An 11,732-nucleotide genomic window follows, 5' to 3' on the forward strand; every position below is an offset into this window, starting at 1 on the left:
TGCACATATATAAGTTTATATGTTTGTTATCTGAGTTTTCACGTAAAGGTTCTTACGCAGAAAAAAGGGAAAAAAGCAGCTGAATCACAGAATAATTAATATAAGTAAATGATGCTACACAGAACCCCTGCAATATTCTATTACATAAGCATAAAAGTTTTCTTCAAAGATTCACATCATACCTTCACTGAAGTCACCTCCTTGGATCATAAAATCTTTCACAACCCTGTGAAACAGACAACTTTTGTAATGCAATGGCTTTTGGGTGGATTTTCCTGTACCCTTTTCACCTAAAGGAGAAGAGGAGGAACAAAAAAAAAAATTTACTCTCTGTACCTGCAGAATCTCCACTACAAAAAAGTGCTACATAAGCGCTTAATCAAAATCAGCTACTAAGCTCCGAAAAATTATCCTGTGAGGCAGACACATACCTGTAATACCAATAAGAAATTAGCATTTAAGAAAGCACAGCAGAAACCACCTTCTGTGTCTATAGTTATACCAGAACAACTCCTTACTGACATTAGTATACAACTCTGGTCTCTTCCATGCAGATTGACTGAAATTAAACAGCCAGTTTAGGTTTAAGATAACCGGCATTGCTCAGAAGCATGCAAGAAACACTCAGATCTTCACTTACAACATGGCAAGGTTAAGGTACCATAAAAGCTCATAACAAAAACAAAGAGGCAGAGGGAAGGAGAAGGAATCTCATTCCCTTCCCCGCTCATGATTACAACTGCCATCTTCCTCCCTTATGTCAGCTCTGGTGCTCAAGACCCATAAGCAGACTCTCTGCTTCAGGTACAACACTATCTACTTTCCCTACTACCCTCAAACAGATAGGGTCTCTGCTGAGTTAGCAAGATGAATGGCTCATAGTGGGTCCTGTGAATGGCAGAGCCAACCTCAAGGCAACAGTAAGGTAATTCGTGGGAGTACGTTGGAAGGAAAAGGATCTCTTCCTCAGTGCTGGCAAATCATTAGACTGTATCTTCCTACAATCTTATTCTGAGCTATTGAACTGGCATCTTTTGTCAAGGGCAGTTGCCTCTGAACTTACCTGTAACAGACTGGTGCCTCCATACGGATCTGACCAGCTAGAAAAAACACTTTTGATAGGAACTTTGATAAATGTGAAGCTGTATGTGTTCCACTAACTCGGCATATGCCTAACATAGGCATGCCAGGGAAACACGGAGCTGTTGATCCCTGTTTTAAGAAGGCAGCATATACTTTTCAAAACTGCCTGAAAAAAAATGAGTAAGGAAAACAAATAAAACCAAAATTTGAATTAATTTGCTGATGATCAATATCATAAACATTCTGCCCTGTATTTTCCTCACTGTTCTTAAATATGTTGAAGCAGCAAAGTAGTTCAGCATCTGAATTTGATTTTGAATGTCAGCAACCAAGTATGAACTTAGTAGTACTTGTTCCTGACCTGAAATGGTGCTGAAAGACTTCAAGTAAAAAATTTAAAGCAGTAGCAGGGAATAACACCTTTATGCAATAAATCTGACTTTTGGGCAGTTGACAGCAGATCAAGAATACCATGGTCACATGATAACATACAGCCATTAAAAAGAATCACTTTAAAGTTCAAATTTGTTAACAAATTTTGATAATTTGATTTTATGCCAGTAAACCTAATGTCAGATCAGATAATACCTACATTCCTGTAGACATCATGAATGGTGCACCAAGTGTTCTAGCTAACTCGACATGAATGTAATTATGCACCCACACCTGATACACATCATATTAGTACTGCTGAGTGATTCAGTATCAACAGCTACACAGCGTTGACCTGAAAAACAACAGAGCTGGAAGGAAAGGAAGCAGAAAATGCTGAAGATAGAAAGCATGTATCCTATTTATGTATTCACAAAATTATTCTTGTGATAATAAATTTAAGTTTTCCTAAACTGTCAGCATTTTCAACAAAAGCATGCAGTCCACAGGACAGTAATTCTGTTTGGAAATGCCTCCAGGAGAGAATCCTGAGAGTATTTTGTTCAAGAAATAATCTGAATTTCAATAGGAGTGGAAATCATCAGTCTCCATCAACAAAGAAAAATTAAAATTAAGGAAGAAAAATACTAATAAATACCAGCAATACCTTTCAAATACCTCAAAGTATCATAAGACTGAAAAGTAAGTCTGCATGGTTGACCTCTTAGTGGCTACCTTTCAAGACTGGATGATGTTACATAATGTGAACAGTAATATCTACGCTAGTAACAGAAAATCAGCTTACTGTGTCCGTATTTAAAGTTGATTAGTATATACTCCCTGCAACATACTAAGCCAAAGCTACAACTGCTTTGATGCTACATCACATGTATATGAGAAATCAGCTAAATCTCTAGGGATACCAAGAACCGATGTTCTACATACTTACTTTTATATGTAAGAAAATGTCAGGAAAAATAACACAGACATCAAACTAGCTAACATAGTATTACATTAAAAATTATAAATAAAATATCTACAAACCTGTGCAAAGGCAACGAAAATTCTCACATGTCTTTGGACACACATCTGAAAACAGTTCAAAGACCACTCTTCCAGCTAGGAAAAAAAAGTCATATTTATTATAAAGTTAACTGGTATTTGTGTTATTCTTATATATCTTATATGAATATCATGTTACTGAATGGGTATTTTAATTTTCTTACCAGGTACATTGTTGATGGCTATGTCAAAAAAGCAACGAGGTCTCTGGACCTTTACTCCCATGGCTTCAAAAGTTTAAATACTGTAAGTAATAAGAAAATTTAGTTTTTCCTTTTGTGTAGTGAAACTACATGTAAGTCAATGTAGAAGATTTTACAAAGACAACAAAAACTGCAGAAAAGCAAACTTTCAAATAAACCAGCAAACGTAAGTATTTTTAAAGGTTCAGAAAACACAAAGTATTTTAGGTCATTTTCATGTTTTGTAGACCCAAATGAGTGATTTTATTCATTTTTGCTGCAATAGTATTAAATTTAAACTTGAGTGCCATACTTCAGATGAGGAAATACAAAAAGAAAAGATACTGTAAGGCATGGGGATAATAAAGCTTGAAGTCTTCTTCCTATCCAGATGGCATAGCTAATCACCTAAGTTGTCTGCTCCTAGAATTCTATATCCTAGGTAAAATAAGCATCAGAGAGGAAAAAAAAAAAAAAAAGAAAAAAAAATCAGCTTTGAGACCAAACAACTTGTTTGAGTGCTCTCAAACAACTTTTTGCAACTGCCTTTCAACTGTTTAAAAAGACTAATTTGCAATCTCTGTGAGGCTCAGTGTCAGTGGCTGAAGAGACTGCCATCTCCACATGCCAACCCACCCCTCTGGTCAGGGTTACCAGCTTCAGATCAGGCCTGTTCTCCTCAGGAATACATCAGCTGCTGCAGTCCACAACCCAGTTCATCTCAGTTACTATTAATTACCTGGGCCATGAACCACAGCTGCTCAAGACAGAACATACGGCTTGTCCAGGAGCACAGAAAGGTGAACAGCCCAGGATGGTGAACTTCTTCAGCTACCGTAGGTGAGTAATAATTGCGCAAGTCAAGTAGGCATACTTTCAGAAATACCAGAACTTTTGCCAGAAATAGACAGAATGGTCAAAGAGTGGAAAATAACTTATGATGGTTACAACTTTACAAATCACCAACATATTGTCATGTTAAGACTTAAGCATTCAATTTCTTAGGAATATATTTCCTGGATTCCTGTTACTGCAGTTATCAGGAGCTGCTCTAATTAGGATCCAAACCATTCTACATGAAAAAAATAAAAAGATGTAGCTCTTCCACAATTACTGCTAAGTGAAATGATTTTGGCTTTTTATTGTTTCTTTTCCTTTTATGTCATTGCTTATCTCTTTTGAGTCACCATCCCTGGAGGTATTTAAAAGACGTGTAGACGTGGTGCCTAGGGACATGGTTTAGCGGTGGACTTGGTAGTGTTAGGTTCATGGTTTGACCCAATGATCTTAAGGGTCTTTTCCAACCTAAATGAGTCTATGATTCTTTATCGAGAATTTTAATGCAACTCTTCCCTTATCTTTGAGTATATAAATCCCTTATTTTTGTGTAACAAGCAACATCTTAATTCCATTTGCATCTCTGGCCTTCCAACATTATGTACAATCATCATATTCTTTTCCTTTTCTGAAGGCCCATCCTCTCTGAATTACTTCAGAGAGGGGAAAAAAAACGACGACGGCAAAGGGATCTGTAAGACTGGAGTACCTTTTCCAGAATTTGGAATATAATCCATAAATTTTCAGTTCTAATTATTTTTTATTGCCAGAAAACACTACTCAAACCTAGCTGACATACTGCATACATCTCTCCTAGATTTTCACTCATAGCTGTGTCACAGAACAGCCTCGAAAAATTCAATTGTCGCCATCTGTCACTCTCAGCTTACAAACAAGAGGCTATAAGAAATCAAAAGACAGCAGTGTAATCATGTTAGTCTATATTCTCTCTACTTGTACTCAGTGTCACTCCTAACGTTTTGCCAAGATTACACAGTGAAAATCACAAGAACAATGCAGGACTGATTTAAATTAAACAGCACTCAGTAGTTTATCATTCATGTGATTTTTAGCATGAGAAGACTTTGCAAACATGCAGAATCTCACTAGATATCTTCTTAGCTATGTAACAAATACATTAATTCACACAAGCCAGAGACTCATCAAAAGCAGCAGGTTTGCCTCAGTCTACTTGCTCCTCTCCCTGAATTATCGTTTCTTTTATTAGTACAACAGATTTTGTAGCCAAGCAGAGAAACAAAAAGAGAAAACACCTGTAGCTGAGAACTTTGATGCTGTCGGGTTAGCAGAAGGCTGACCAGCTCACCATGCTGCTGCACAAACTCTGGGGCAGCGCAAGGAAGGTGGCAGCACGGGCAAGGGGAGATGAGCCAGGTGGGAGGGCAGAGACTGCCTTCAGAACTGGGACCAGCCCAAAGGACAGCCATCTACTCACACTGTCAGCAGCAGAACAGACTATACAGCTGCACAGAGGGGCGGGAAGATTTTTTTTTTCTAGGAAACCTCTCAGAATAAATGCTACAATAAATATTGTTTGGTGGTAGAACTGACAGTTAAAACTGAACTGAGACATCTAAGGACCAGTAGTACCACAACTGATTGATCGATTGTACCCAAACTTTAAACATTTAGCTGTAGTGCTTGAGTGAGGAGGGATTTAACTCCTGCTTTACGGGCAATTTGCTTGAGAAATACAGAGATATGCCTTAACATTTATATACAGTATTTTAGCCAAAATAAATGCAAACTATCTTAATATGTGACACAATTTTTATCTCAAACATTGATAAAGACTAAAGCTAAATTGCAAAATAAATGTCAATATACCTACATCAGCCAATTTTTAACTTGGTTTTGTAGAGAACAGGGTGGAAGAGAGAAGGAAGAAATAAAGAATTCTACCTGAATCCCTATTCTCACCAACTGTTGCTCAATTTGATGTTTTTCTACCTCTACACTGTCTCATGAATAGTGGAACAAATGAAGTTTAGTTCGTGTTCTAAATGTTACCTCAAATGTCCCCTGCACTTTCCCTAAATCCTCCAATAATATCCCCTACATACTGGTTGCAGTTGGTTCTAAATGACAGTTATGTCAACTTGTCAGTATGAACACCCTGACTGGACAAACACCAGGCCAAGCAAATATACCTAACTCCCGAACTGATGTTGCCTAGTAAACCAGGCTAAAATACCAGTGACATTTATCCTACCTACAAGTCAAGTGAGCGTTTCCTCTCCAATGTACCTAAGTATCCTTCGCACAGTTATTAGTTCAGACAGAGCTTCTCCTCAAGTGTTACAGGGAAAACTACTGAGTTACATATGATCCATAAACTATTAATTTCTGTTCCTGTAGTATTTAATACCAAACACAATCTTGTATATACTGATCATTTAAAACCTTTCTGTATTAAAAGCAAGTACATGGGATATGAATGTTAAACACAGAACCAACAAAGAAAAACAATTTGAAAATACCAAGAATAAACTCAGAAAATTACAAGTAAAGCTCAATAGTACTATATGTCTGGTAACAATGGGGCTTACATGACTTGTGTATTTATGTCTTCAAATTTATTTTCAATTAGAACGTGGATACTCTTAACCCATAATACTTTGCATTTTTTAAATTATGAACTTGATGGAATTTTACTAGCAAAGGGAATATGATTTTAAAGTCAACCCCAACTACACATACACACAAAAATGTGTTATGCAGAAGGGCAATCTTGAGAAGTCAGCTCACTTCTTCCTTCCAAAACTCTGTAAGAAAGGACAATATAACAACCCAAGTACTATCCTGAAATGTTCAAGCCATTCATCATTCTCAACCACCTCCTGTTTGAGGAGCCTCTTACTAAGTCTAAGTAGAAACTGTGCCAAAAAAAACCCCCAAACCCACAAACAAACACACAACACCAACCCACCACTTCAGTATATCTAACAAAAGAGGCCTGTTTGTTTTGTTTCTGAAAGTGGAATTACAATTCAGCTTAGAGCATATTTGTGTTTATTGACAAATACATCAAAAATATTTAGTCTTGTCAGAACAGCTGCATCCATAACCAATGCATCACCAGCTGTGTCCATCAGGGTTCACATCCCTTCACACCTCCATCAGCCTCATTATTTTGCTCAAATACTTGCAGGATAAAGGTGGCCAATTCATGGCCAGGCTGCAGACAGCTGTTCTTCAAAATGATCTGTGCCAATGGAAAAAGAACCATCCCAAACTGTTCACAAGCATCTCTGCCACAGATTACCACTCATATGTGTTGATATGCTTAAAAATACATCTTGGGGAATTCTTTTCAAAATTACCTGCACTAGCAAGGGTCTGGTAATAACACTGTTTAATATAAACTAGCTCCTTTTGACTGAAACGGGCTAGAAAGCACTCACAGATGCACACCAACTGAAGTATCAATGTGTCATGCATCTCACAAGAGCTGATGGCAAGCAGCAATACAGTAGTACTTCCTAGTTTTATGAGGGGAAAAAAACCCCTTTATTTGTAACTATGCTGAACAGGTCATGGGACCACCTATTCGTTTCAGTCCCTGCACAGGACAGAACAGATTTGGAGCAAAGATGTATTCAGTAGGAAAAATATACATTGTGTCCTATTCCTTCACTTCTTTCTCTGTCATCATCGGCTTTCTCCTATTTTTAATTTCTCCTTGACCTTGTCTTTGTATTTGTTTCCTTGCATCAATTTACATTATCTTCTGCATTGGTCTTCATTCAATGTCCAAATGAAGCGAACAATAAAGCGCATAAATTCACATTCCTAGCATTTTGTTTCAGGCCATCTACAAATGCAGGAAGACAAAACTACTTTGATTTATATTGCAAAGATAGCCATCTGGAATCTTCAGAAATATATTTTTAAGCAAAACTTTGACTCCAGAAAATGCAAATGCACAAAGTGAATACTGAACATATATCACATTCACTAAGGCTGTGGTTCCAGTCACTTGAAGCCAATATAAATGTGGGCTGATACCAGAACGGAGGGCTCATACATCCACGTCTTTAGCTTTCATACAGGTGGCCACCTAGCTGCATAAAAACTACTCTTTCTTCCACCCTCCAAAAAAAGATTTGGCAGCAGCGCATATCAGCTTAAAGTGACGGTGGAGCCATAGACTAAAAATGTTTTATGTTCATTCCAGTATGGATTAAACTGGAAATGAATTTATGATTGTGAAATGGGAGACATGAAATTTTGTTCCTAGTTCCATTCCTGTGTCAGAGCTTCCAGCTGTGTTAGGATGATACTGAAGGTGCAAACAACAAAAATCCAACCAGCTCAACCTTCAACCTCCATCATTTCCTCAGCATTTTTCCCAAACAGCACCATTTTTTCCTCTGTGTTTCACCATCAAAAACCTCTGAATTAGCAGCAATGACAACTAAGGAAATTAGGTTCTTTTCATTTTACTAATCAGCAGCACAGGATTTTTGTTGTCAGCAGATCTAGGAATAAGGTACTACACTTGAACACATTTCAGGTTTAGGATGCTGTCTTTGCAATCACATGGACTTAACACATCTATAAGAAAAGAAGAAAACATTTGTGTTCTACACAGGTCTATGAAATTTATGCAGGAAGACTTTCTACTCATCATCAGAAATCACATATTATAGGTTTTCAACCTGATTGCCCCTTCTAATGGTAGAGGGAAAAAGCCAACCACAAAAAAGACTTTCAACATTTTTGCAGTCAAAAAGTGATTGACACCACTTTCAATCAGGCCTCCTTCTCTAGAATAATGCTACAAGTCTTTTTTGGACTATTGACATAGTATTTTTCCCCCTAAAAAAGAAATCAAATTAAGAGATACCTGGCAATATCAACCATTGTCTTCCATGGACAGGAGGCAAGAGCTTGCTATCCTCTTAGGGAGATTTAAGAAAATACCATCCTCAGATAGGTCCTGACTAAATACGCAGTACATACTCCTAACACTACTGCACTGCTTAGTTCATTTACAACACTTTCAGTATGATTTTTTGCAATTATTAACATGAATTTAGTCTTCTTGGACTAAAGTATATACGGAATACACACCCAGTTATAACATCTCAGCTGGGAGAATATAACATTCAGCTGAGAAGGTAGTAACATTCTCTTAAACTAAACAGAAATACAGGCTCCTACTAGATCATGCCCTTTGTTTTCTCTTCCTAGGAAAGAGACACCTACAATGAAAAAGATGTTAACTTATCTAACCACACTCTTGTCAACAGCAAGTAAAAAGCTTTGTTGTCAAGAATTAGTCATGATTTTCTATTATCTAATTTATGCAGAAAGTACTCTTCTTTTTTTGTTAAGATCTGTGAAAAAATACAGGTGTTTTCTCCCAGGTCTGTGCACAAATAAGTGCCTTTGTTGGTGTTCACTGCTCCCCCAGAAGCAGTAAAGAAACATGTCCATTTCGATTCTACTATTCGTAACCAGGAAGTGGATAAGCAGAGGTCTGAAACAATGAATTTATATTTTAAAACTTCTAGAATGCTAAGAAAAGGCAAGTTTTAGCATTGTATGAAAGGGAAAAAAAGCTTTTAAAGGGTCTAGTGTAATCTCCAAGCCATTTACCCATTAGGATCCCCAAACTACATTTCAGAAGTGGAATCCCTTCCTGTGCCTGTTACTGAAGATGAGAATATGGCAAGACCACGCAACAGGAGGAGACAGTTCTTAATGCTGACCCATATTTGCCAACCGTAACCAAAAAAAGCTTGTTCTATCATATTTTACTCTCATGTTCTCCTCCTTTCTCTACTACTTTAGCTCTAGATCCCTTCCCTGCCTCATCCCAGCCTCCTACCTAAACCTCACTCCATTAGAAGATGGCCAGATTTGCTCCCTGGCACTCACTGACTCTGCTTCCAAATGGAAGATGGCTCCTAAATGCACAGGGCATGAAGGAGTGAACTGGTAGTGGAGACATCATGCTGCACCAGAGTAAAATCCTCCATTGCAGTACATATTCTTCACTCCAAATTCCCTCATAATCCACAGATTTTCTTAGATCCCGGGGGGGGGGGGGGGGGGGGGGGGGGGAGAAATCTTCCTTTGGTAACAGCTTGATGACTGCTTAGCTAACTTAAAAAAAAAAAAAATTCTGTTTCACAGAAGAGGACTGGAAAAATGGGAAGTCTTAATAAGAAATATGGTCCCAAAGGGTGGTCTCAGAGGATTACTGATGTTGCTATCCTTTATATGTTCGCCTTCAGATCTGCTTAATATACAGGAAACTATACTTTTTCTGAAGTCTTTATAGATAACTTTTAAAAACCGATAAATCAAGCTCCACGAGTTTAGATAAACTAACGCTTCATAAATCATGTGTAATTTCCATATATTTATCATATTTTTATCATGGTAGCACCTAAAAATTTGAGTCATGCTGGACCCCAATGCATTAATGAATGGGAATAGTGAAACAAAATGGGGGAAAAAGACAAAGCAAAAAAAAAAAAACCCAACCAAACCCAAAAACATTTATCCCTGTCCAAAGAACAGCCTCTTTTGCAGGCAATAAAGAACCAAAACATGAAAAACAAAATATTCTCTCAGAAGAAAAGATACATCTTAGAAAATAGACTTTATGCAAAAGAAATGGTCTCACGTTCCTCTTAAAACAGGTCTCAGATGATTACTAAAATATAATTAACTTAACTAGTGAAACATTAGGCAACTACTAGCAAAAGTGACTTCTTTATCATCATTACGGAAGATACTTCTCTAATTGTGACTGAATTGTAAGGCAATGTTTAGCACTACAATAGATATTTTGTCCACAGTTTCAATAAACTATTTCGTTTTCTCCTAAGCCTCTCTCCTTCAATGCCTCCTCAATGACTCAAAGAACAACCATATATACACAGTACTTATAGTTTGGTCATGGCTGCAAACAAAATGAGCCTGAAACTCATTACTTATAAAAATCTCTGAAGTGCCTTAGAAAATCCTTAAGAGAGAGAGGCAGAGGACCCTCCTGCCAGCCATGGTAGCTCCTGTAGGCTGCACTTCCTTAGTAGAGGCCTGCAGAGGGGAGGAGAACATGTGGCACGCAGACAGCCCGGTTACTTCGCCTTCTAGGGGAGGAGGGAGGACTCATTCAAACTCCCGAGCAGGCACCGAGCAGCACCCGAAAGGCCGACCAGGGCGCTCGCAGCGGGCAGGCAGACCCACGGCGTGCCCGGCCCGCGGCTCGTTAGGCTGCGGAGAGGCAATACCCGGCCTCGCGGACCCTACCACCTGGCGCAATTTTCGCCAGGCCTCGTCCGCCGCTTCACCTACCCCTCCTTCTTCCACCTGCCTTCAGGCCCCGCTCGCAGCTTCCCACCCACCCCCTTTCCTCTCAGGGGCCACCCTCACCTGGGATGCCCCGCCGCCCCTCAGGGAAGCCCTGGACGCCCCGGTCGCGGCCCGCCCGCCCCTCGCACACGGGCCGCCGGGCCTTGCGAGGGGGCGTGTGTGCGCGGGCAGCCGGCGCGGGCGACCGCGACTACCCCGCGCCCGCCCCGGAGCGGCGGCCAGGCCCGGCCGGAGTAGTCCCCTCGGCGGGCCGGGGACGGGCCAGGGATCCCACCCCCGTCCGCGACCGAGGCTCAGGCCCCCGCGGTGCTGCGACCTCCACGCCCCCCCGCCCCCAGCGCCCACGCCGCGGCCTGGGCCGTGGCCCTCGCTCGGCCGCCATGGCGACCGTGCCGGACCCCGGCGGCGCCCGGCTGCGGCGCCGGCACTCACCCCGCTCGCGGCCCGCGTCGCCCCGCGCTCCTCAGCGCCTCGCCGCCATGTTAGAGCTGGTGCGGCACAGACTGCGTCAGTGGAAGGAAAGGGCGGGAGGGGGCGACCCCGGGGGCGGCGCGGCGGGGGTGGGGGACGGACACGGGAGAAGCGGCACCTCGGCCCGGGAAGGGTGAGCGGGGTCGCCGGCCGCGGTACAGCCCTGCCCGGCCGCGGGGGCCGCTCGGAAGGAGCCGAAGCGGTTGGGGGAGGGGGGCGCCCGCCTCCTCGAGCTCGTCAGAGGCGCTCCGCCCCCTCCCGCCGCCCGGCCTGCCGGGGCCCCGGCCGCCTGGCCCCGCCGCCTGAGGCGAGGCGAGGCTGGGCGCTGCGCGGGAAGGCGGCGGTGTCGCTGGAGCGGCAGGAAGCTTCTGC

The 11,732-nt window shown here is 41.3% G+C and overlaps 1 protein-coding gene across 1 annotated transcript in view; it reads right to left on the minus strand.

Annotated features, from left to right (window-relative positions):
* The window catches only part of LOC127018559 (peptidyl-prolyl cis-trans isomerase G-like), a 29,155-nt gene extending 17,661 nt beyond the window's left edge, over positions 1-11,494 (minus strand). Inside the window, exons 1-4 of the mRNA XM_050900266.1 lie at positions 11,322-11,494; positions 2,682-2,761; positions 2,500-2,574; positions 183-290 (exon numbers count right to left, since the gene is read on the minus strand). Coding sequence (XP_050756223.1) covers positions 183-290; positions 2,500-2,574; positions 2,682-2,742 — 244 coding nt within the window. The 5' untranslated portion in view covers positions 2,743-2,761; positions 11,322-11,494. The remainder of the gene's footprint in view (positions 1-182; positions 291-2,499; positions 2,575-2,681; positions 2,762-11,321) is intronic.
* Between the last annotated feature and the right edge of the window lie 238 nt (positions 11,495-11,732).

The sequence above is a fragment of the Gymnogyps californianus genome, chromosome 7 (genome assembly GCF_018139145.2).
Source record: "Gymnogyps californianus isolate 813 chromosome 7, ASM1813914v2, whole genome shotgun sequence".
Lineage (NCBI taxonomy): Eukaryota > Metazoa > Chordata > Aves > Accipitriformes > Cathartidae > Gymnogyps > Gymnogyps californianus.